This window comes from Heterobasidion irregulare (assembly GCF_000320585.1).
Source record: "Heterobasidion irregulare TC 32-1 unplaced genomic scaffold scaffold_14, whole genome shotgun sequence".
In the NCBI taxonomy this organism is placed as follows: domain Eukaryota; kingdom Fungi; phylum Basidiomycota; class Agaricomycetes; order Russulales; family Bondarzewiaceae; genus Heterobasidion; species Heterobasidion irregulare.
In genome coordinates, this window is record NW_009258210.1 from 928848 (window position 1) to 953559 (window position 24712).

A 24712-nucleotide genomic window follows, 5' to 3' on the forward strand; every position below is an offset into this window, starting at 1 on the left:
GATCGTGCATTGGGCGTTGCTTATACCGGCGGAATAACCCAAATTCATTGGGTTTCATATCAAAGACAGGGTCCGGCACTGGCACCGGCTCAGGCGGAGCAGGAGGTAGTGGTACAGACTCCGGGTTGGGTTGGGTAGGAAGGGGATGCTGTTTCGAGGGGATATGAGGGAGGGGAGTGGCGGAGCCGGGCAGGAAGTTGTCAAAGCGCTTGGGAAACCGTATTCCATGTCCAGATCGTGCAGAGTGCGTGATAGGAGGCTCAGGCGAGGGTGGGAGTTCTGAAGATGAAGATTCTGGGATGGGGACCGAGTCCAAAATGTCGTGCTGATATGCAAAAAAACGTGAAGACTGTTCAGTATGTAGTGAGTGCGCACAAAGGTTGACGACACTCACCTCTGCTGTCAACTCTTCAGGTTCTACCAACACCTGAGCTCTCTTCCTTGGCCGTGTCTCCGCCTCCTCCACTGTCTCCTCCTTTCGAGAGCGCTTTTGCTGAAAGGTAACATCTTGAATCTCTTGATAGCCTTTGCAGTTCCATTGATGCGTCTTGAGAGCACGCCGGTCGTGGAAATTTCGGGGACACGCGAGGCATTGGAAAGCCATTAAAAGGAGGAAAACAAGAATGATATTAGGGTTTTCATGCTCGTCGAGGGTGCGCGAGCCTCATTGAGCTGTGAAAATGACAAGATGAGTCCGACTCTGCAAAAAGTCTGCTGACGCAATCATGTGACTGCTCAACGTGTCGCGAATTGATTGTTTGGTCATCACTTTCGCTTTCACTCTCACTCTCACCATGCCTTATCGACCCCCTCCCTCCGACAATTCTGACTCAAACATGGAACATTCAAGGTATGTCTCAAACCCAGAGAGAGCGGTATCAAAACGTGCCACAGAAGACACACGCCGCGCACTGAAAAGCATGGCACAACACAAGGGCAAGAAGCCCAGGAAGGACACATCAAAGTAAGTTTATCTTCTTCAATTCTTGTCAACTAACTCCCTCTATTCTCGACAGGTGTGATGATCAAGACGTCTATAAGAGCACTGCATGCTAGATCCCATGTGGAATTGGTCTCTATGAAGATCTCCATAACGTCTTTCGTGTCGGCATGTGCATATAATATGGGCGCCAGGCAAGATTGGACAAGGAATCGGGCAGCGATGATAATTCCGGATGCTTTACTGATGATCTTCATCTGTGAGTACGTTGTTAACAATTTCACTGACCGTCTCTCACTTATAAGATAGGCAAAAGGATCAAAAGAAGACATACCTCAAGATTTTCAAACAGGTTCTCAACCTTGTCCCCGGCTTATGTGCTAAGGCCGAGTCCGAAGGTAATAAAGACTCGTTTCAGCTCTTACTTAACATAGTAAGTGCATATATGCACATATACACATACTACTCACCTCTCGTTAGATGATCAAAAGCAGCGCAAATGCTTGCGCTGTCAATACGACGCACATGAAAAGATTTGTCGCCAAGTATGCGCCGCTCGACCCAGTCGTGCAACTGATCAAACTGGCACTGATGCAGAGCAACAAGTGCGACCGCGGGTTTTCACACCAGATGCTTGCGTGTCTGTTGTGCCCTAACAAGTACCTTGCGCTCTTCGACAAGAATCCCATCCAGTACCTTTTTTCTCAGCTTATATGATGGTCACTGATTTTATTTGGCTCTCTTTTTCCGTAGCACCTGGAACAAGCTCAAGAATAACAAGATCAAGGTGCTCACCAGGCATTGGCCCGCCTTTCTATATGAAGACTACCAATACGACCCCAGCAACCGCGAGAAAGGCTTATTTCGCAGCCGCCTTATTCTCTGCGTAAGTTTTTAACCATGCCATCATTGAAGTGCTAACACATTCTCTCATTGCACAGACATGGAAGGCTATATACATAGGGCCCTCAGCTGCAAAATTAGCACCAGGTGTCACGACAATTTGCACCAAGAGCGGGAACGCAAAACTGCATGGCATCAACGTCGTGACGCCTCAAACAATCGCGTATGCCACTTGCCAGGTAAGTTGTCAATCAATATGTTCATGTGCAGGCTCACTTCAAGTTTCCAGGCATGCTTCGCCATCAGCTCCATTGACATGTGGAGCCCAGACAATGGAACCTTCAACCATCCAACATTCTACAGCAGGATTGTTGATCTATTTGAGATGTATCAGGCTGACAAGTGGACAAAGGACACCCTTGCATGGTGAAACAAGTACTAACCATCTTGCTCTTTGGCTCTGCGGCGCGCTCTCGTTTCGGCTTTTTGTGGTTTATCTTCCGCATTACCGACTCATGTATATTTCTTCTTGCCACTGAATATATTCTTATCGTTTGATTGCCATGTATACTTACTCTTGCTGCTCAATATATACCGGCCATTAAACTAACATGTTTTTATTGTCTGACCAGTGAATATAAGCTCAATATTAGATTGTGGATCATGCAATGCCTTGCAAGCATTGCCTGGCAATATATTCTCGCCAATCCTCACTGAGTAATATATACTTGTCTCAAGGCTTGGCAAAAACCCCAAGAAATATGAAGATTGCATTTTTGCTCGTGCCTCATATGCTAATGCAATACCCCCCCTCCCAATTGGAGGTCTTGGTGGGTTTCCAGGGTATATAAAGGTATACATAGCTATCTATCATTTGTGCACTTTTGCTGATGCAGCTCCTTGTCCACCTCTTCCAAGGGCGGCTTCGATCCCGAGCTTTCATCATCGCTCGAAACAAGTTCATTATACATCCTCTTTGAATCTGGGTACAGCCACAAGAGTGCATTTGCCAGACGCGTTTGAACCCCACGTACCACAGCCTCATCGACACCGGCCCCATGTGTTGCACATGCATCAGTAAACGGGCAAATATACTTGCTTAGCTTATAGAGTGCTGGTGCCATTTGGGCAAGTTTTGCAAGGGCTGTAAGGCTTGTAAGACCGGAGCTTGGGCAAGTGCAATCAGCTAGGTCTTATTTCGCAAGTGGCATGTAAGGAACGTGCAAGTAATATAAGCTCGCCCGAGCAAGCTCCACAAATGTCGATGACAAATCCAATGAATAAAACATTAAATTTATGCACTCATCAGGGTTTGAACCCTAGACCTCACATTATCACCTGGCGGAACTCAAAGCCAGCAGTTTTAAATGCTACACCAGTAGGTCTTATAATTATACAGGAGGTATTTGCAATATATAAAGCTCCTATTGACTTAAAGCAATTTTTTTGGGTAAGTCAGACTGGCTCTTATACAACTTAAACCCTCTAAATCTTTGCTTTTTGGACATTGATGGGAGTGACACCCTAAAATGACTCATTCAGATGAGACATTATTTTTTCATGCTCACAGGGTCTTGTCCACATGAAAAGTGTCTTAAAAGCAAAGATTGAGAAGGTTCGAGTTGTGCAAGGGCTAGCCTAACTTATCCAAAGAAATCACTCCAAGTTAATAGGAGCTCTATATATTGCAAATACCTCCTATATAATTATAAGGCCTACTAGTGTAGTGGTTGAAACTTCTGGCTTCAAGTTCTGCCAGGTGATCATGTGAGGTCTTAGGTTCAAATCCTGATAAGTGCATAAATTTGATGTTTTATTCATTGGATTTGTCATTGACACTTGCAGAGCTTGCTCAAGTGAGCCTATTGCTCCTTGCATAACACTTGGAAAATGAGGATACAGCAGATGAAGCTTGCTATAAGGTCTGATGCTTGCTGCAAGCTAGAAACACTTACAGGTCCTTATAGAGAATGAGTAAGGAAAAGTAACTTATAGAAGTGATGTAAGTGTCTACAAGTGATGTAAGTACTGTAATCATATTTGCCCATTTACTGATGTGACGAGCTGTGTGATCCACTCATTAGCCATCCTGTCTCGTACCTTACATCATATTTGTCTATCCAAAGAGTGCAGCAGAGGCAGCTCCACTTACTATACCTAATAGCTTGCTAATCTGGTTGATAAAAGAGCTGGCAAAGATCTGTATATGACAATGACAACGAGAGTGACAATGGTCTGCTGAAGTGCAGAATGATATGAATTTTGGTGTGGATGCACATTTTGATAACCTACTGATTTTCCCAGTTACTACACATTTTAGTTTGTTGCCAGTTTCTGCAAAGCCCTGGGAGATGGAGGGGCTTGAGCACCACATGCATGCTACATAGCATCCACATTGTTGTCGCAAAGAGAAATTTGGCCCTCTTCCAAACCAATGAAGGTATCATTGACCCAGTGATATGGGATATGCTCATCCAAAAACCACCACTTTACTATCTAGACAAGCCATGTGATGCTGCCAAAGTATTAGCAGACTTTTGCCAAACACTGCTTCAACCTCTGGGCTCTTTCTCTCTATGTGAAGTTCAAAGGGTTGCAGTCTTCACAAAGGAGTTTCAAGAAGCAAAAATAGAGAAGGATGGTTGCAAGATTGTTGAGCCCTAAGTATCACATTATTGATGCATTGACATCATCTGGGTCTAATGGGGAATTGGATGCATAAGAGAGGTAAAAGACAAGCTTGCTAATAATCATCAAGAACTCTGGCTCTTTACCATTGAATTTGACTTGTCAGTAAAAAGATGAATAAGAAAGCCCTGTTTTGACAGAGCCTGGCATATAGTATGGCAATGCAGAGTGAAGGTTAGGGAGAAAATCAGATAAGGCCTGATGAAGGTTGCTGATCCTTTTGTTAATATTCATGAGACAACATGAAAGCAAAAAGGGAAAGATATCAGAAGCAGAGAGGATCACTAGGTTGGTTATAATAGTGATGAGACAAGCTGTCATATCCTCATTCTTGCAAGTAGGGGCCTATTCATGGCTAGCACAAGACTTAGCTGTTTACTTCTATTGAATGCGGCCATGATGACTTCTCCAGGTTCACCTATGGTCAGTGCTATAGCAATGATATTAAGGATGCACAAGTTAATAGTGGTATTTGTGTGTGTTTTTGTTAGTGTAAAGTCTAGAGGCTGGGTATGGCATGTCAGGTCTAGTGTAATGGAGCTTATGCAAAAGTTGCAGCTGTTCAGAAAGTGTCCACTGGTCTGGGAAGGGCTGTAAGGCCATTGTCTGAACAAAGAGAGATCTGTGCTTTGGAGAATTGTGGTCATCTAAACTTGGCTACATAATTTAGCTGCTATAAATTTCATGGTTGGTTGTAGCATTGTATATTCTAGCCAAAAATGCAAGACATGCTAGAGCTCCACCTAAGTGGCTCATAGGTGCTACCAAACAAGGGTCAGTGTCTCTTGTTATATGTGCTCATGCTATGTACCCAGTCTCATCTTCATAGGCAATATCTAGCCTTATCATGGAGTTTCAAAATCTCCATAGTAAGAGAACTCTCACTCATTGGACTTAATGTACATGTTCTTGTTAGGCATGCATTTTGGCAGTGCACAGAATTATGAATATTTTGTAATATTGCAGGTAAAGTTTAATAGAATTAGTGATTCCAGACTAATTACCTGATGATTTCTTGCCTGAAAGAATCAGTATAAGGCCTACATATAAATCTCAAATAAAATAGGAATGTGCTCCTCAATTTTTACACAAAGTGCACCTGGATTACATCATGATCTAATTAAAAAATTGTTCTAGCATAAAATTAGGCTGGAATTGAGCAGAAATGTCATAAATTCCACAAGATGTGTTCATGGAGCACAAAAGAAAGGACATTCAAGCTGAAATCACAAGAAACTTGCAGATCATATTCTGAGCTCATCCTAAATAGTCCTCAGATTCCAAGCTGATTCCATTGTGATTAAATTACTGCTTGATCATTTGATTACAATGGAATCAGCTTGGAATCCGAGGACTGTTTAGAATGAGTTCAGAATGTGATTTGCAAGTTTCTTGTGATTTCAGCTTAAATGTCTATTCTATATATAAAGGCGTCAATAAATACCCTAAAAATCAGGACTTTTGATATTTGAATTTGGGCATTAGATAATAATATAGTAAACCGATAGAAAATAAATGATATACTAAGATAAAATTGTAGCATTCACACAATTTGGATTTGGAATGTGTAAAATTATAATTAGGTTATAAATTTCAATAGGACTGTATTAGTATGGGCAATGTTCTCTTACTTTCAAATTTGATCATAAAGTTGATTATGGATGATATATTCTAATTAGCTCAGATTAGCATTTTGAATAATTAGATCTAATTAAGAAAAAATGTTTTTCCAGATGCTATTAGTGAGGTTGATTCTACAACCAGAAAAAGACAATAGAGGATATGTGTATATAGTGATATAAAAATAATATTATAGCAAGTGTGGAAAAGAGAAAGGGATATAGTGACAATTGGTTTTTACTTGAGGATTGTGTTATGGGCTATAAGCAAGACTGGGTTAGTAAGGAGATAATTTGGTTGTCTAAGGTAAGTGAAGATAAAACTATGGGTTGTGGCAATCTTGTAATAGAAGAGTCCAGATCTAAATAGTGCCTATTAAAGGAAAGCAGTACCTTCTTTATTGCCAGCACAATATATGCCCACTAACCATGGTTATGTCAGAGATAGTTGGTCCTCTACCATGAGTTTGATCTCTTGCATGAATTTAGTTGTCAATATATCTATTTTAAGCTCTTTTAAAATGGCATTAATAACCTTAGTGTTACCACTTATAAATAATTCATTGATATTTATAGCAGGCAAAGAATAAACCTCTGTTTTGTAAAGTTAAATTATATGTGGGGATTGAGATTGATTTTCTTGCAGCTTTTTTCAAAAGCATTAAAGAAGTGGCCTACCATAATGCATTTAGAAGAATCACTCTTCTTATTATGCTCAAATTCTCTATAACTATATAGAATTTCCAGATATTATTATTATAAATTTTCAGCTTTCTTCTTATTATCTATAGCTTATAAAGACTAATTAGCTTGAATTATGCATAATTAGCTCTGATTACACATATTTCCTATTTAAATTTCCCAAAAAAGAATGCCTAACCAAGTACTAGGGCTACTTGCTAGCATTATAGTTATCTATAACTTTCAAATAGGGCTTAGCTATAGAGACTATTAGTTAAATATCTATACTCAAAATTATACTTTACAACAAACCTGTAATTAGGCCAGTTAAAGGGTGTCCTTTGTCACTTTAATGAGGTTGAGTGGTTTGGCTAGTATAAGCCTGTCTTCATGCTTCAGGGGCCAGTGTAGGTGCCCTGTACAGGCTGATGACAAGCTCTGGTTCATATCCTGCATAAAACACATAAAGTCAAGGGTGAGAGGTGTATAGATTGGGCCTCAATTGAGTGCCAGTTTGAGAGCCCTGTAAATTGTCAGCCTTTCAATAATTAGGACCCCAAACAGTTTGGCTCTTGCAAGTGCAGATGATCTGGCCTCTACAATCGTTAGTATAGATGAGTGTCTTTATATGCATGAACAAACCAGAAAGTGTCTATACAGACCTGGACAGATGTTTTAGAGCTCCAAATGCTCCCTGCATATGTAGTAGGATGTCTCATCCTAAATCTCCAAATTTTGGCCTTTTTGTTGTACTATTTGGGGCCTATTTCAGGCTGCATAGCACTGGAACCTCTGAAATTGGCCATTTTTGTCTGTATAATGGGATGGGACCTCATAATTTCTGTTTCTAGTCCATACTGCAAGATGGCATATCAAAATTTCCATTCTTGGTCCACACTATCTCAAAAATCCCATTTCCTTGTCCATATAAAGCTATTTATTGTTGAAGTCATTATAGTCAGGCAAGCTAAGCTGGTCTTCAATAGAACCCCTGTTAGAGTAGTAGAACTCCAATTAACCAGCTGTTTCTGAACCTATAGTTGGCCACTATGCAATATAGAGAGAGGTAAAGTTAAAAAATAAAAGGTGCTTGCTAAGACTTGCCACTATCAATATTATGATCTAGCCACTGTTTGGTCCATATATGTGGACGCTATCTTATAGGAAAACCAGGGGTTTTGGTCTATACTATGAATGGGACAAAAACTGATTTTTGGATCAAGATTTGTTATATTAGAGTGTAACATTCTACCACATCTGGAAACCCCTCCCTCCTTTTATTAAATCATAATTATACATAATTATCAACAGTGCTAATTAGTGCTAATTATAATGTATTTTATCTAATTATCAATAATTATAACCATGATTAAATCTGCAAATCAATATGATGCTATTTATACTACTAGAGTCTTTTAAGAAAGCACTGTCCTAATTGTTATTTTACATATCCAAATTTCAGATTGAGTAAGTGCCATAAATATTTTCTCCTCATATAGAGTGTATTCTCAATGGTTTATTAGTTTTTAGTAGTAGTATCTAGTATCTAGACTTATATTCTGAAAGCCTTATTTTGGGGGTATTTATCAACTTACTTATAGATGAAAGAAATAAGAGATGAATATAGAATAGAACTAAATGTATTGAGACTGTCCAAAATAAGTATATATATTTAAATTACCAAGCTAAGTAAGTTAGACCTTATAGCTTAGTAGTCTAAAAAACCTTGCTAGAGTGCTTGTAGGTATAAGATTGTAGGTTCAGCTCTAGGTTAGGGTAGAGTAGTGGTGCCGACGAGATGAGACTCGTGAGCACACGCTGTCAGGTTCATATTGCGAGAATGAATCAAAGGTAAAGGAACAGGTCTGGAACGCGCGTTAGGTGAGACCCTTCACCGTGTTTGACATCGTCTAGCGATTATCGACCGAACAAGCCGTTAACCGAAATGCCAATGCCCGTTCCAAGTACGATCGCATGAGATACTACTTTTCGATTCCACAATGCATTGGTGGAAGGCTCTCGACCTTCGATGAACAGCTCACTCGCTGGAGGGGCATGTACATGAGGGGTATCATTTGTCGCACCAGTCAAACCTTCAGTGGACAAAGAAGCAAATATCAAGTGCGGACAAGAGAGCGTATGTGGTGCTGGCGGTGATCATGAAAGTCAACAATACTCGGGAGCCACTTTGCTTTGTGTATGGACAAGGCTATCTCCGTGGCCGACCCCGAGTCCACTCCATCGATTGGCGAGCACGAACGTGCGAATGCGAGCCTAACCGGGTAGCGAGGTGAACCGTGAAGAGCCATCGTCTCGAAAAGAGTCGCCCGGAGGTTGCCTTCCAGACTCAACTTCCATAAGGAACGAGAATGCTGCACAAACGCCAGAGCCACCGGGTCGAGCCAATGGCGAATCATGCGGCCTCTCGCGACGTTCGCGGTTCGTCCGATACGACATGATAACGCACGGCTACGATTAAGGGTCCCGCCTGCGAGCGACCTGGGCAAGATCGAGATCGAGCTTTGCACGGACAAGGCATCTGTGAGAAAGGCGTGCAGGCACTGTCGAACGTGGAACATTGCTAGTCAATGATCGGCCTGGCCGGGATCCATCCCTGCGTGCCGACCTGACGCGTGTCTACCAAGCGGCGACACGCACACGCTGCACGGAATTCTCGGAGTATCCCTTGCCTGGTACATGCATACGCCGATTCTTAGAGTTTGCATGAGACAATGTGAACGATACAAGCGTAGGCTGCTATGCGGCGTAGGGCGAACCGCGGACACTTTGCAAAGGCCAGAGACCCCCGAAGGGTGTCTCTTCCAGTGACGCAATAGACCTGGACCCTGAGTGAAAAAAAAGAAAGAAGCAAAGCAAAACACGCGCATCACACTCGAGAGAAATGAGAAACGTACAAATCTCATACCCGAAGGGCCACAGATAGCTCAAGAAGGCATCGGACTTTTTAAGATCCCAAGTGGCTAGGCCTGTGGTATCCTGTGGTACGTGCGCTACCAACGGTATGTGGGGCATACTTTGCGGCCCCTCTTGGAATGAAAGTGATCACTGGAAACTCAAGAGGATGCCGAAGTGAGGCTAGCGAGTTAATCAGCTGAACGAGTTGACTTTGAGGGCATGCCTTGAGGGCTATGCACGACATGCCTGGGACGATTTCAATGACCAATCATCCCCTGCCGCAATGATCAGATGAACATGCGTGGTGGGCGAGCATCCCGTGCGACGGAGCGCCATCGGGGCACGACCAAACGCAGAGATACGGCCCAGTTCGGTGGTTCACGAGACAGATTGGATCAGATCGTTGAGGCAGGAAGTCTCCAGAAAGAACGCTGGCTCGGGGACGATGCGAGCTTAAAACGCCACAACGACGTCTTCTGGAACAAGACAGGAACCAGAAGACAAAGGCCAGGGTATGTTGGATGCTTTGTCACGGGTTCCACGAGGAGCGCGCGTGCGTGTTGGCGCTGCGAATATCCTGGTAGTGGATTCGGTGTGAACCCGATGCGCAGTGAGCGTTAACCTGTGAAGCGTTTCGGTCTTTTGTGATTCGATACACGCACCGAATGACATCAACATTTTTTGCTGGTCAATGATACCTATTGCAAGGGCGAGACCAAGATAGACAAAAACAACGATGATTAGTTTCCGATTCCACAGCTTCTCAAGAGCACTTGCCTGAAGCCCCGCGGGTCAACAGAACCCTAACAAAGGACGGCCCATTTCCTAGCATGATGTATCTCATAAGATGCCATACAAGTATCTAGACGTTGCATAACTTTTGCCACGGAAACGGGCTTCGTAGCATGTTGATGGCCTCGAAGGCCGAGCATCGCGTATGATGGGCTGGCCCGAGTGATGTCACACATGAATTACCAACACGACTCAAGGAAACCGAGCGATGCAGTGGCGGGATACTCGGTGTCAAAGCTGTGCGCGGAAGATCCACGGGCGGGGGCGGGCAATTGTTCCTAGAGATGCATCATTCTTTGATGAGCCCAAGACGGTGCGCAAAGGAGAGAATCACATCAACTCGGGGACGTACTACTACATAGGTGGCACCGCATCGACCCACTTACAGGGGTATTACGGCGGCAGATGTCGCGCGATGGAAACAAGAATAGGAATGACGGAATGGAACAACAATGAGCTCGCGACTGTTGGCCATAAGGAGCCTACAAAGCGGATTGCCTGATTCAGTAAGCCAACAAGATAAATGACGATAGCGCTGGCAGGGTCCTGAATCTGGGATCCTGATACACCGATAAAGCCTGTACGGTCACCATGGAATGGCACGCTGCGAGTATAACAGCATACATAAATAGAAGGCAGACTTGCGATCTTCCAAAAACACTCGTCGCTGAGCGACAGAGGGAATCAATCGACTGCGCGAAGGACTCTTAGGATTTCGTGTTTGCGCGCCGGTTTGCACGTCGATCTCCAAAACCAGACAGAACCCGGTCGATCGGAGCCATACACACACAGACGCCAGAGTCTGGCGCCGTGCGCTGCCTAAATCGAGGAGAAGCGTTAGCGCTGGCCCGGGGCCGGCGACTGGAATACCAGATCCACACACCATGAAATCAGCGGCAGTATGTTGAATTGAATAGAAGACCCCCGTAGTAAATGACGAACTCGTGATTTGGCTGGACGAAGCAGCTCTCTGCACCGTCCGAGCGCGGAATATGTAAATGTACTCGATGGAATTGACGGCCGCTTGGAACGAAGAACATAAGGAAGCACCCTACCAGGTGGAGGTATGACTGACAAGCTGAACCTTACGAAGCGGTCTCACACGTTTATGGACCCTGGCTTGTCCTCGGTTGCCCCCTCAGGGTTCAACAAAGAAGTAGACGCTTCACACTGCGCATTGAAGATGAGCCACGGGTGTTGATAATGCGGGCCCGCCACCAGTGCCGATAAGCGTCGATAATTGGGATCGTCGGCGTATGTGGCGCGCTGTGCGCCTGATGTCGCTGGTACAATATATTGAATCGAAGGGCACGATTGGAAAAGACACAAGGAAGCACACACTGAGCGACTGCGACTATCACCGCGACCGGATGCCTCTCCCCGTCATCCTTGGGGATTACAATGTCTTGGCCCTGACGTGTGGAAAAGACTGCGCTCATGACGCGGCACACAGCGCCATTGGTGACATGTATCGTTTAGGGTCCAAGGATCGCTCAAATGGAGGAGATGAGCGCATAGAGCGCCAGTGCCGGAGGCTCAGCCCTGTCCGCCTAGTACAAGGAAGCGAAAGGCCAAATGCGAGCCCCCTGTTTGCCAAGTCAGCCTGCGCGATGACATACGATGACACACCCGGGAGCCTATTCAAACTACAGCTCTGCATCGCGGCCCGCACGCAGCCTCGAGGTGCTGCTTGCCTGCGGCGCTTGTTGCACGAAACGTCAGTGCGCGCACGAGACCATCATCAGGGAGATATTGCCCTGGTCTGGCAGGTCTGGCTCTGGCAGGGATTCAAAAAAGGTGTACGATGACGGCCATGACGAAGTTCGTGCCATGAAAGATGCCAGGCAGTCTGATCGCCACCACGAACCCTCGAGGGCTCGTCCACTCGATACACGGTAGGCGAGACTCGGGAAAACGCACGCTGCAAACTTGCAACGACTTGCCAGGTCACAAGACGCGTCGACGGAGCCAAGGATGGGCGCTGAAACGACGTCGTGCCAGCCAGAGAGACGTGAACTCAAAACAATTGCAGAAGTAGAGAGAGCGAGATGCAGTCACCAGCCGCAGAAATTCCGAATGGCCATGCACGAGGTCATTCGAATATCGAAAAGTCCCTGAAAGTCCTCCGAGCGGCGGCCCGGTACCCCATTATTATTACATAAAACAACAATGCACAGAAAGCATGCAAACAATAATGATATTCATAGCCTATCGTCATCTGTACGTTGCTCTCCAGAACACAACCCAATCCTATCCAATCCTATCCAACCCTATCGAGTAAACGACTCTTCGTATCTCGAACAGAGACGCGCAAACAGCCGCATCGCTAACGGACCAGCAGCAACTTTTGGATTCGCGAATTTGTAGACGATGTCGCTCAGATCCCGTAGCCGTGATGAGTCCATGATGTCGAGGGCGCACACGGCCCCAGACCGGTGGCGTCGGTGTGGGGGACCACAGAGATCGATGCGCGATGGCCGATGAGTCGCGCGCGCCAGATATCAGATAGCCATCCCCGGCTGGACACACGTATCTTGGGCCCGCCTGGCAGCAATCACGAGAACAAAGAGGATCAAGGGCAGCATGCAGACGAGAGAGAAGAAGGACGGCCCCATCAGTGACGCTGATCCGCGCACCTACCCACGCTCGCGCGACAGCAGCACTTGCAAACAGAAGCTGCATTATGGCATATTGCATATACACTGCATGCATGCTCGCTCTGAGAGACAATTGACGTCGGAGGAACGACGTCCTGCTTTGGGCGGTATCGTACAGGGTCATGTGAGGCCTTGATCCTCACGAAAGCCCGCATCCGTTCCGACGGTGGACGAAGCTAGCTGGACCCTGAATATAACACGGCCGTTTTCTCCCATTTCGAACGCGGGCCGCGCAGCACGACCTGCGGTATGAGTATTTATCGACAGTCTCCACGCCCAGGGTCTGTCCAGCGTGAGCTGATAAAGCGCACGATCCAGAGCCACGAGGCGACCCCATGACCCACGCCCCGTTGCCCCCAATGGTAAAACGTGTCCCGCAGAAGTCGCGAAGATGCTCGCAGCCTGAGAGAAGACCTGCACGGAGTTCGACTCGCACCCTGAGAAGACCTGCACGGAGTTCAATTTTTAGATCTGAGGAGCACGATCCAGCGCACAGCGATCTCGACGGAGGGCCGAGCGCAGCTTGTGCCAACTTGTGCCAGACGGCTTGTGCAGGATGGAGTTCCGACCCTCGACGCGTGCCGTGATAGCCTTTCTGATGCCCAACGGCCCGAGCGAAAGAGACGTTTGAACGCGCGCGCGCCACAGGGTGGTCGCTCGCTCGCTCGCGCCAGGAAGGGCTGCGAGTGGTAGATTGAGGGACGCGCACGAGGTAGTGTCGCTCCTCACCCTCGCGGGGGACCCACAATGGACGTTAGACGGCTCCGCTGGCAGACCGTCTGAAAACCTAAAGCGCCGGCCATCAGTTTGAGGGACCAGCGCCAGCGCCTAGGCTACCGCCTGCTGCTGCAAGGGAGGTACTTATGGCCATCAGGGGGCTCATCTCCGCGCTAATGGGCGTCTATTAAGCAGCGTATCTGTATCTGTAAACCTGGGACTTCCATGCCAGCAGTAAACGCGAGGAGGCTGAGTGGGCCATGTTAGCCCTGCGAGATCAGAATCACCACTACTATTGATGTGGTGCTTCAGCTCGCGAGCGGGTCGTTTGGGGACAAGATGGCCTCGGTGCTGATGCAGATGGTTCTGCGCTGTCGAACAAGGCTCTGTGAAATCTGCACATTTATCAAACAAATGACAGTGGGGTCTCAGGGCACGCTCTAGCACGCTCTGTACGTGAACGCGTGAAGGCCAAGTCCGCCCAAGCGCACAACCAGCGAGATGCTCTTACGAGCTTCCAAATGCAGGCTCGGACGTGACAGCATCGACCATCACCAGGAAGGTACTCCAACACGTGTCTTCCGGGGAACATTCCACTCAGAGAAGACGTTCGCCTCGCTGCAACAGTTGCAATATGCGCCGGACGCTCGGGCCGCGTGCCCCCGATGCAGGCAGGGTCTGTTGCTTATTGCGGGCCCCTGTGGCTGGCGGCGCCGCCCTGCGGACGTGAGCGACGGCCCCATATACGACAGAACGGAGGGCTTGGGAACACGCCGCGCCGCGCCGCGCGACGTCGTGAGTGTTGCCTGGACCGCGCACCGCGAGGAGTTCATTAACGGGCGACGTGCGCGATGGTGTGGGCCAGCGCCGCACGCCCAATCCAGCCGCGTCGAAGCTCAGACCTGCACGCACAGAGCAGCGGCCTCGTCGTCGTCCCACGAAGGCGCTGACCGTCGTCCCGTTTCACGCAAACCCGAACACGCTGCGCCTCTTTGCTCACATCCGTTACCGTACGTGCGAAGGTTACTATTAAAAAAAAATGATGAACGACACGAGGCGGGATCATTCTAACTGTAAGTGTGCGAGATATGGTGCGTGCGACAGCCCTGCCGTTCGCGTGTCGTCAGCGCGTCAGTCATCATCACGCTGTCGTAAACCGCACGACGCCAACCTACGCCAACGCGCACTGAAAGGCCGAAAGAGACCGACAGCTGATATGCCGAAAAGGCCGAGGCGCAGCAGCGCCGGGAGCAGTCTGGAGAAAGTGGGGCAGGGGCGGGGCCTGACGCGGCGGGGCGGGGCAGGGCAGGGCGGGTAGAGATAGGGAGGATAGGGAGCGGCAGGTGGACGTGCCCGACGTCCGTAGCGTCGTATCGAAGCGTAAGTATCGAGAGCGCGAGGCCCGACAAACCCCGACGGCGGCACGCGCCGATGTCGTGATCGTCACGTTTAGCCGCGGCGATATCACGGGCCCCAGCTCGACCGATATTCGCGCCCTCATAGACTTCTAAAAAAAATGATTCCACCGCTCACCTCACCTCGATTTATTTGCATGATATTGCATGATAGCTTAATAGTACGATTCGAAACGACAGATCGCGCAGCGCAGCGCAACGTGGAATAATGGATAAACTTCTTCGTAGTCACATAATTGGATTCTTTTTTGACTGCCTATGCCTAGATGTGTATGATGCAAAAATACAAACATGCGATGAAGAGATACGTGCGGAGAGAGAGACGATGCAAATGAAATGCAGATAAACCTGACCGGAACCCCAAGAGCACCCAATGAACGTGCTATAATCCATAACCGTGGCCTGCAAGCGAGAAACGAATGATGAGGGCGCAAAAGATGCGAGGGCGGGGGGATAAGGGGGCTAATAGAATAGATACGAGGTCGTGGGGCAATAAAAAGCACGGACGAAGCTATGAACGATCAGTAAGAGTCTTATACAATTAGCGGATGGAAGACCATCGGAGATAGATGTGCAAGCAAAAGAAAGAAATAAGACACAAAAAAGCGCAAACATTTTCAGCTACCAGACGGTCCGTGTCGCGTACGCGAACATGTCACGGCCAGCTTTCGATTTTGGATGATGAGTCGACGATGCGGGAGAGACGTGAACGGAGCGTATTGATTCCGGGGATGACGGCTTTGAAGACGGCTTGCTGGCGGAAGGGAGGGGTATGGAGTGCGTGGTGACGGGTGGCATCATGATCGCGTCGCCCGCGAGGTCCATATTGGTCGACGACGCAGAGCCCGAGAGGACCTTGACGAAGTCGCCGACCTGGGGGTCCTGGGGCGTCTGCGGCGATATAGACGACGCAGGGGAGGTCGAGGTGGAATGCGACGACGCAGGGGTCTCGGGGGTGGGGGGATACGAGATGGAGTGCGACGCGATGGCGGGCTGCGCGGGCTTGGGAGGCGAGGTCCGCGGGCCGAACATGGGGATAGAGGTGGAGGTGGATGCGGATGCGGTGGGGATGGAGTGCGGGAAGGTGGAGGGCGAGGGCTGGGGCAGGACGATCTGAGGGTAGGGTCCAGGGCCGGCGAAGTCGCGGCGCACCTGCGCTTCGAAATCGCGTAGAATCGAAGGCTCGACGTTGAGCTGCCACTCAAGATAGCTGCACATCTCGCGCTCCATCTGGTTGATCTCGCGGAGGGCGAACATGCCCTGGCCCACGATGCACCAGGACTTGTTGGAGTAGGTGTCGTCACAGATAATCTTGGATGCAATCATGAACGCTGAAATAAATAGTCGGTGGCCCGAAGAGCCCTTGGCAGCGGGGAAGCGGGCCTTGAGTCGCTGGAGGAGGTAGAGGGAGGCGAATGTGACGGCGGTGTGGAGTCGTGTCCGATGGAGGGCGTAGGCGATGAAGTGGTCCAGTCGCGGGGTGGGGGTGGAGGCGGCGGAGATGGGCAGAGGTGCGTCGGGGCAGGCGAAGAGATGTGAGACGAACCGAGCACTTAGCTTTGCTACGTGCTCGTTTCCATGGTACGGATCGCTACTGCTGGACGAGGACTGGGTGGATCGGGGTTAGGACGGAGTATGAGGCGTGGAGGCTGTGATTACTCACTGTCGGGGTGGAGTGGCTGGCCGACGAGCGGGAGACCTTCTGGGGTTTGCGGAAGGGAGAGGGGTGGCGGTGGACGGAGGGACCAGGGACGGAGGCCATGGACAGGACGGGACGGGACTCGGTGGATGAGAAAGGAATATAATGCGATGGGGAGGAGCTGTGGGAGGGAAGAGGGCGTTAGCGAAGGACTTATATAAAGGAGGAAGGAAGACAGAGAGGCAATCGAAGACGAGCCAGGGGGCATGGGACGCCGGCTGTAGTCCAACATGCGCTCAGTTTCGTCGAACCAGGCCGTGAGCTGCCGTGAGCCGCCATCAGAAGAAAAATCTTTTTGCAAGCCGACAGCCCGGCGCAGTTTCTGCACATTGGGCTATCTCCCTCGTCCAATCCCCCAGCGCCACTGATCACACCGGCTGCTGATCCGGTCCACCCCGGCTCCCGTGCGTGCAGGAATGCGAACACTCACGGAGGATTACTAGACGAGCGAGCCTCCTGGCGTAGGTGCAATCCACGCGAGGGTCGACGGTGATCAGACGATGTGGTAAACGTCCTCGAGGTGTGTGTGCCACCAATAATCCTCGGCGCGGGACGCTCTAACCGTGCTTCGATGACTCTCAAAGCCAGGAGGTGCGGTGAGGTAGCAAGCAGGGATTGTGGGGAGGGCAGCTGGTTAGGCGGTGTGGGGTGTGGTGGGATGGTGGTGGGTGGAGGAGGGTGGAAGAAAGGACCGGGGGACAGGGGCGTAGCGCTCGGGGTATATATGCGGTCGGTGGAACAGGAACAAGACAAAGTCTGTGATCTGAGAAATTTTGTGGCCGACGTGAATGTAGCGCTTTCGCTGTCTGTCAGAGCGGTGCGGCGGCGCCCCAGCCTCAAAAGGCCACAGACCGTGGCTCCGAGATGAGACGCTGACAAAGACAGCTCCATCCCGGCCCGAGTATCGGCGACTCCTCTTCAGTCCAGCGTCGGCGGTTTCGCCTTGCCATGGCTCTTGTTGCGTGTGGGCGTAGGACTGGCGTAGGCGGTCGCTCCTCTCCTCCCCACCTCCGCCGCGTTCCATGCAAGCAACAATTCAAGCCCCTGCCACCGATATAGAAGGCTCCAGGCTGCTCCTATTTGCACCGTTGGCTGGCAGATCGAGACAGCCTCCTTGGATGCGCACCGTGCGCATGCTATCTCGTCCAATCAGTCACCTGCGTACAGACGTCCTGGCAAGTATGGGCCTTCCCCCTCTTCTTCGGCTCCTTCGACGCTTTGGGTCTGCGAATCGAGCACACTGCCAGATCTGCTGTCTCCTTCACGTGTCTACCATCTCCACCTCCCATTTCCTAAACAACCTCGCCGCAATCCTGTACCCTTCTCTTGTAGTTACTCTCTCCCCAAGGGCCTTTCGGACCTTGTTTGATAACACGTCCAAACTCGTCCCCCTGATTCCAGCGATCTGTCCAGATCGCTTTCGCTACGGAGCTCTTCATCTCCCAAGCATCTCCTCTGCCTTTCTCAAGGACGCTTCCACAGACCTCTGGTAGTGCGGAGATGCCTAGCTTGCTCCAAAGATGTCGCTACAGATACTAGTCCTTACCATATACGATATGTCACGGCTCCACAGTCATCTATCGGTTGGGTACCCGAGAAGAACCATCTGGACACTTTGCAGGCTTCGCACCACTTGCTGTGCTGCCCTGTGGTTTTCATCTCGTGGCTACGCGCTTCTCCTGCACCCATGCTCCTCACCTGTTCAACTCGTGGCGTATCCCATAAGCGCTGACGCTACTTACTCCCCTCCTCCAGCTCCGCATCGTGAACGAATGGCCCCTTGATGCAAGGTATGCCAGGCGCGTTGCGTCGTACCCAAAGGGAGATGTATCCCCGTTTCTGATGAGTTGGGACACGTCTGGCACACCTCTGAGCCGGGGCACTCGAGCACGCGTGCACTGTTTTTCCCGTTCCATTTGAATCCGTTCCTCCCGCAGTCGCGTACAGACTTTTCTTCTTCTTCTTCTTCTCGTTTTTGAATATCTCGTGCATCGCTCGACATGTCGGGCTGGAAATGCCATTGCCAATGGTTGCGGAACCAGGTCGCGCAAGGTCGCGCACAGCTTCCGGCAGTGTCTCGAGATCTCACAGTCTCACAGTCTAACACCCGTTCGATCTTCGTCGTCAGAGCGTGGAGTGTCGCAGGATCCTGCGAACATCGTGCGCTTTCACTGGTATACGCGATCATGGTGAGCAGATCCTCCGTCGTCACTGGACTTTTCACGCATCACAAAGACAGGCAAGGTGAGGCATCGAGGGTGGATCGCTGGAGCGATACATGCGTGGCTTCTCCGTACAGCTCTGCTGCGTAGTGTGTTCCTGGTGAATTGCTCAATTTCGTTCGATGATGCCGTCGAGGACGATGACCACCACCGAGCACAGCATGCATACGTATCGCCAATGGCCGCAGCAGGCCGTTTGCTCAGTTACGTCTATGGTGCTTAACGGTCAGTATGGCTACTTGTTTCGAAGTCACTTCTTTCATTTTGCTCTGTTGACCTCTCTTTCGAGCATGACCTCACGAAATGATGCTCCGCGGCGTATACATCCGCACCGCCTTGCTCCTCAATCCCTTGACCCGGCTGCGCTCCGGCGACATCGATTCTCCTATGTGCATCGTTCCGAATGTGCATTTGCGGGTGCAAGTAAGATTGTGAGTGACTGCATTCCAGTCCCCGCGGGACATCTCCATTCACTCGCATCGTTGAGCCGCATCCATGATCCGTCTGTATCCTGGGCTCCAGCCTCGCGTCAGCCGAGTTACGCAACACGTCCAGCTCGTGCGCTCTGGAACCGAGGGCTCAACGCGATGATCCACCCGTTATTCCACGAGCAAGCCACTTACCCATCCGCGATTCCGCACAACACAGCCACGCGCCGTGACACCCGCCTCTTGACAGGCGCAGATGCCCCATAGGTCGGAGCATCATCCCCAAGTCAAGCCTGCGTAACGACGCCGCGCTGACTGACAGCCTGCATATCTGCGACGTCCAAGCGCGCACGGTCAGCGGCCGCTAGACGCCGGAGCGACGCGCGTGCCCCTACAGCTATCGAACCACGTTAGCACCGAATCCCGACACCTGTAGGCTCGTCGTGTCGTGTTTGTTCGTTAGGCGTTTCCCGCGTGCATTTCGCGCTCGTTCATCAGACGCAGAAGTTTGACGGCATCTGCGAGGCTCGTGTTCGAGGTATTGCCCCTGCCACCGAATGAGACTCGACCCTGCTGATTCTGATATTTTCGTGAGGTTCTCCGCTCCATGCCACCGCTATACGTGTGGCATCACAGGCGTCATGATGTGGCATCATTCCCTACTTATAAGTATCTGAATGCACCGCCACGATCGTCAACACCTCTCACTCCATCTCCCAATGAATCAGCCCGCACTCCGGCATAGCATCCAGATACACACAGGCACTCTCCAGCGGGCTGTTGGGATTGTCGCTGGCTCTTGGGGCTCGTGTCACGTCGGGCGTGACCTAAGCGTGACGTTGGCGCAATTTTCTTCTCGCCGTGTTGCGCCCTTCTGATTGAGTTGAGATGCTCTCAGAGGGGTTTTCTTCGCCCTAGGTGCCTTGTGGGTCCGCCATAGCACCTTGTGTGGGCGCCATATCTGTGACGTCACCGACCCTGCGCCCCAGTGCCCCATTCCAGGGGTTTCCAGATCGTCGGTGGAACGTCCCAGATTTTTCCTTTTCTTCGTCCATTCATCAGGATCTTAGCCGATCCAGAGCTGGTGAGTCATGGTTCTGTCAGCGCAGTGGGATAGGTGAACAGGCGTGAGCAAGACACGGGACCCCGTCCACCTCTGGTTTCGACGTTTCGCGCGCAAATGCGAAACCGAGTTCGGAGTTCCGGCCAGCAACATGTATTCATAGCGGAATTTTTGGCCCCAGCTCACTCTCCGGGACTCACGGTGACCGAGAGAGGCGGTTGATATTTCACGGGTCGGACATCTTTTTGGGGGCCCGAGGCCGTATGAAGGTTCAGACAGATCCGAAGCTCTGCACATGCATATACACATACAGGATCGCAGCGTCTGTTTTTTTTGGTCCCATCAAGGACACGGGTCCCGGTCAGCACCCCCAACCCCTCGTACAATTCGTCCGAATTCTCCGATCTCAAAGATACGCCGCTCGGCCCCAGGGCGTTCCCACCGGCCTTATCCGTGTCGCATTCATCCCCTTTTCGGATCGATTTTTTGGAGAAGGTCATCAGCGCATCGCACGCTGTCCTCGACCGACGCTTCGCGTGGGCGTGTTCTTCGGGTTCGGGTATGGTTCTCAATTATCGCGCGTCGAAGATTATCGCTGACTCTGACTCGATGATCAGACGGCGGGCCAGGGACAATGGCGAAGGGCGATGTGCAGAAGCGTGTCGCGCGATCGCAGCCCCCGGTGCCCAGTCCCTGCACTCACGCAGACCCTGCACGGATCCGATTGTCCTCGGGCGTTGCCTTCGCATTGATCGTGCTCTGGCGGCTTCGATCTTCGGAGCGGGGCTGGGGTTGCGTTCTTTCTGGCGAGACCTCAGGCTCAGACAAGGGCTGATGACGCCATCGCGAAGGGCTGCTCAGGACCACCCGCCACTGACTGAGTATGGACCTCCAGGGCCAATCCCATGCTGCGCTGCCTGTGAGAACCGGATATGGGCGTAACGTGCACGGGCGCTGCATCGTCTGCGCGGATATTTGCGTCCTGCGTCCTCGCGATTGTGCGCTGCTCGCCGTGGAACGTGTCTCGCCATCGATGTGTATCCATACTCGACAGCGGTCATCGGCGCATGCCCGTGTCTCGTTCGGGCTCATGCCTTGTTCTGCCTTGTTCTGCTGAGCTGCAGATAAGGGCTGGCTATTAGGGCTACTGGGGCTCGCGACCTCCCGAGATGGGCGTGTATGTGTGCGATCTTCTTGCGCATGACGCGCGGGCGCAGGCGCGTTTGTACGTACGAGGCCTGCACCGTCGCAGCCATTGCAGTAGTGACGTTATAAACGCCGTTTGCTTTGTGAATTACGCCCTGCTGCTGCCTTGCTACGCCGCCGACGCGCCAGCAGCCAGTCTGCGGCGCGGCGCTGAGCTGGGCTCGACGGAAGAAGCTCGCGCACCGCGCCTCAGCACGCTGCCATAGAGACTATTACCACAATCGACGCTTGTCTCTATGTCGGTCTCCCCGAGAGCCAACGTGTTTTGTGAGCCCCTGAAATTTCCATCACAAGCGTGGGCCCACGCTGGGCCCACGCTTGCGACCGCCTACGGCTGGTCCGTATATCCGTGGACTGCAGCATAATACGGCGGACGCGGGTTGCTCATTATTCTCTGCATTCTTAATTCGCCACGTGGGTACTAACTCGCACCGACAACATCCCGTGGCAGGCCCTGACAGGCTTGAACCTGCTTAAACATATACTCGCTCATGAACGTTGAACATCATTGGTCGTCGTCAGTCCCCTCATTAAAGCAATATTACTCGGTCCTGCCTGCCGTAGATCTCCTTGGGACGTCGATCCAGGACACTTCCAGGACCCTCCAGAACACACCTTTCTAAACGTGGCTACGTCCCCCACATCTCTCGACGAGATAAGCCGATGCTGACGAAACCGAGCCAATCTATTCATTGGCGTCAGAGGCTTATCATGTGCGAGGTGGGGAGACCGTCCGGGCCCGTTCCTTAGGTTTCCTTAGGCTTCCTTAGGCCGCCTCATTATATGTCAGTTAATTAGCACTAGGAACACAGCGCATGGCGGGAAAGGGTAGTGAAAGGGTGAATCATATTAGGCATATCAGATAGTGTGGACTTCCGCGATGATCCAACACGCACCTCACCACCGACGAGAACGAGATCGGAGCTATCATTTGAGAACAATAACTTGCACTGTTTCCACCAGAAATTACTACGGCGACAGAGATAGGATCATTCCTGATGATTGTCCTCCATACGTCGTACATACAAGATACAGGCATCACAATGAGCCCAACGGTTGACATATGCGGGTGTACTCACCTTGTAGTCGAACAACAAGTACTCTCGCGGACAACTATGATGTCTCCCTGTGTGCTGCCGAACTCGGCCTCGGCGCTCAACTTTTTTGTTTGATACACTCCGGCCACAACATCGTCTCCGCTGAAGTTCACAATCCACCGGTGCTTTGATGTTTGGACAGTTTGGGCGTCGATCCGCCATGGTCGGCTGAAATCTTGAGGAGCTCCTCAATATGATGATGAGGCATAAGACTGATGAGCATTCGGTGTCAAATAGATGCCTAAGAAACTTTTTTTCGATGGAGCAAACAGTGTGTCCCTGAGCGGCTGGGCGCTTGAGCGCCCATGTTTAGCGCCTGATTTGTAACATTTTTTCACGAATGCAAACTCTCGCGTCTCCCGAGACGTTCCGATGATCTGTTTGGACGCTCGCCGCTCACTGCTTTATACCACTTGCGCTTGTCTCAGTGCATTTTGCTCTCGGCCTAATATCCATCACCCTACAATACTTGTTTTTGATGCCGCCGTCTCGTCCAGAATTTGAAAAACAGTTGCTCGTGGCTCTATGAGGCTTTATGCAGGTATGTCTGCCCACATGGGGTAGGCCCAGGCTTCTTTGATCTCCTCTCATGGTGAGCATTGTTCTCATGATGCTTCCCCTATGTTCTTAGGACATCTCTGTACCCCGAAAGGGATGTTCTTTGTTTATCTCCGATACAACTTATTTGACTTGTTTGTTAGTGATGATCAAACCTTCACTGTCAGTGTGCATAACACCCTCCATGCAGCAGTATGACCAGTATTCCCGGAATGGGCTTACTTTTGTAATTCTAAGCTTCATGTGTGCTCTTCATGCCACTGCTCAGTGTCATGCTGGCACCATAGCCTTTGTGTTCATATTCATATGACTTAGCATCTTTGGTGTTGATGCTATATACCCTCTTTTGTTTCATCTAGGTTCCTCACATACAAATTCTTGACAATTGGTTCTGCTATGCATACACATAAAGCACCACTTTGTCTCATTTCATAAGGGCTAACTTTTGATGGCTCAGTCCAGTTAACCAAGTAACATGCCTCCCTGTCAATGTTTAATTTTATGGAAGACATGCTACTCCATGTCTCAAATCTGTATCCACATCTAAGGTAGTCTACAGCTATCACTACTATAGGTAATCTTAGCTCAGACTTTCTCTTCTTAGACTGGATTTTCACTAGGGATGACCTCTCAATCTTCCCTTGACCAAGTGACACTCTCCAAACAGTTGCAGCTTTTGCACAAGCTTCGGGACTGTGAACTCAATATGTTATACCAAGCTGCTTGGGTTCACACCAATAAAGGAATACATCACAGAGATACCAGCACTGACATCCACATTCTTGATGTTATCACCATAGCACTGACCACTAGTGAACCTGGAGAAGTTGTTGCAGTTATGTTTGACAGAGACGATCACCTCAGTCTCGTGCTGGCTAAGAATTGGCCTCCTACTTGTGAAGATGAGGACATGACAGCCCATCTCATCGCTGCCATCACCAACCCCGTGACCCGCAATGCATCTTCTCCTTCCTACACCCCCAGGGGATTACTCAGGAAAAAGCTGAGTTTGAGATCCACAGCAAGATACCTGGCAAATGCTGACACCACAACAAACCATCGGTTCTGAAATCATTCCATATCGCACTACCTCAGCATTATTCTGAGATTGATCAGCATCATTTCAGCTTCGCCATCTCAGAATCAAACCAGCCCATCTAGGCTCTCGTCA

The 24712-nt window shown here is 50.1% G+C and overlaps 11 protein-coding genes across 11 annotated transcripts; 5 read left to right on the top strand and 6 right to left on the bottom strand.

The window, feature by feature from the left end:
* Positions 1–238: 238 nt before the first annotated feature.
* HETIRDRAFT_223992 (uncharacterized protein) lies at positions 239–604 on the bottom strand (the record flags this gene model as incomplete). The annotated part of the gene is made up of 2 exons (XM_009555122.1): positions 239–325; positions 395–604. Coding segments are annotated over 2 exons (297 nt in total), but the record flags the coding sequence as incomplete, so codon positions are not given.
* A 190-nt stretch (positions 605–794) lies between these two features.
* On the top strand, positions 795–2213 carry HETIRDRAFT_456448 (uncharacterized protein; the record flags this gene model as incomplete). The annotated part of the gene is made up of 6 exons (XM_009555123.1): positions 795–850; positions 1250–1373; positions 1421–1632; positions 1694–1826; positions 1882–2022; positions 2073–2213. The coding sequence occupies 6 exons, from the start codon at positions 795–797 to the stop codon at positions 2211–2213; spliced, it is 807 nt and encodes a 268-aa protein (XP_009553418.1).
* A 238-nt stretch (positions 2214–2451) lies between these two features.
* HETIRDRAFT_423564 (uncharacterized protein) lies at positions 2452–2634 on the top strand (the record flags this gene model as incomplete). The annotated part of the gene is made up of 1 exon (XM_009555124.1): positions 2452–2634. One exon carries the CDS (start codon positions 2452–2454, stop codon positions 2632–2634), a length of 183 nt encoding a protein of 60 aa, XP_009553419.1.
* A 3889-nt stretch (positions 2635–6523) lies between these two features.
* On the bottom strand, positions 6524–6697 carry HETIRDRAFT_332376 (uncharacterized protein; the record flags this gene model as incomplete). Its single annotated transcript, XM_009555125.1, has 1 exon — positions 6524–6697. A coding segment is annotated over one exon (174 nt), but the record flags the coding sequence as incomplete, so codon positions are not given.
* A 5059-nt stretch (positions 6698–11756) lies between these two features.
* Positions 11757–12597, top strand: HETIRDRAFT_431137 (uncharacterized protein; the record flags this gene model as incomplete). The annotated part of the gene is made up of 3 exons (XM_009555126.1): positions 11757–12196; positions 12249–12374; positions 12426–12597. The coding sequence occupies 3 exons, from the start codon at positions 11757–11759 to the stop codon at positions 12595–12597; spliced, it is 738 nt and encodes a 245-aa protein (XP_009553421.1).
* Positions 12598–13256: 659 nt separating this feature from the next.
* HETIRDRAFT_456450 (uncharacterized protein) lies at positions 13257–14019 on the bottom strand (the record flags this gene model as incomplete). Its single annotated transcript, XM_009555127.1, has 4 exons — positions 13257–13378; positions 13448–13573; positions 13631–13915; positions 13974–14019. 4 exons carry the CDS (start codon positions 14017–14019, stop codon positions 13257–13259), a joined length of 579 nt encoding a protein of 192 aa, XP_009553422.1.
* Positions 14020–14354: 335 nt separating this feature from the next.
* On the top strand, positions 14355–15364 carry HETIRDRAFT_456451 (uncharacterized protein; the record flags this gene model as incomplete). The annotated part of the gene is made up of 3 exons (XM_009555128.1): positions 14355–14863; positions 15081–15167; positions 15220–15364. 3 exons carry the CDS (start codon positions 14355–14357, stop codon positions 15362–15364), a joined length of 741 nt encoding a protein of 246 aa, XP_009553423.1.
* A 1041-nt stretch (positions 15365–16405) lies between these two features.
* HETIRDRAFT_242837 (uncharacterized protein) lies at positions 16406–16855 on the bottom strand (the record flags this gene model as incomplete). The annotated part of the gene is made up of 1 exon (XM_009555129.1): positions 16406–16855. A coding segment is annotated over one exon (450 nt), but the record flags the coding sequence as incomplete, so codon positions are not given.
* A 746-nt stretch (positions 16856–17601) lies between these two features.
* Positions 17602–17991, bottom strand: HETIRDRAFT_108361 (uncharacterized protein; the record flags this gene model as incomplete). Its single annotated transcript, XM_009555130.1, has 1 exon — positions 17602–17991. One exon carries the CDS (start codon positions 17989–17991, stop codon positions 17602–17604), a length of 390 nt encoding a protein of 129 aa, XP_009553425.1.
* Positions 17992–19982: 1991 nt separating this feature from the next.
* Positions 19983–20455, top strand: HETIRDRAFT_437396 (uncharacterized protein; the record flags this gene model as incomplete). The annotated part of the gene is made up of 2 exons (XM_009555131.1): positions 19983–20155; positions 20213–20455. A coding segment is annotated over exon 2 (159 nt), but the record flags the coding sequence as incomplete, so codon positions are not given.
* Positions 20456–21379: 924 nt separating this feature from the next.
* On the bottom strand, positions 21380–23290 carry HETIRDRAFT_431139 (uncharacterized protein; the record flags this gene model as incomplete). The annotated part of the gene is made up of 6 exons (XM_009555132.1): positions 21380–21918; positions 22070–22214; positions 22502–22552; positions 22783–22855; positions 22966–23158; positions 23254–23290. The coding sequence occupies 6 exons, from the start codon at positions 23288–23290 to the stop codon at positions 21380–21382; spliced, it is 1038 nt and encodes a 345-aa protein (XP_009553427.1).
* Between the last annotated feature and the right edge of the window lie 1422 nt (positions 23291–24712).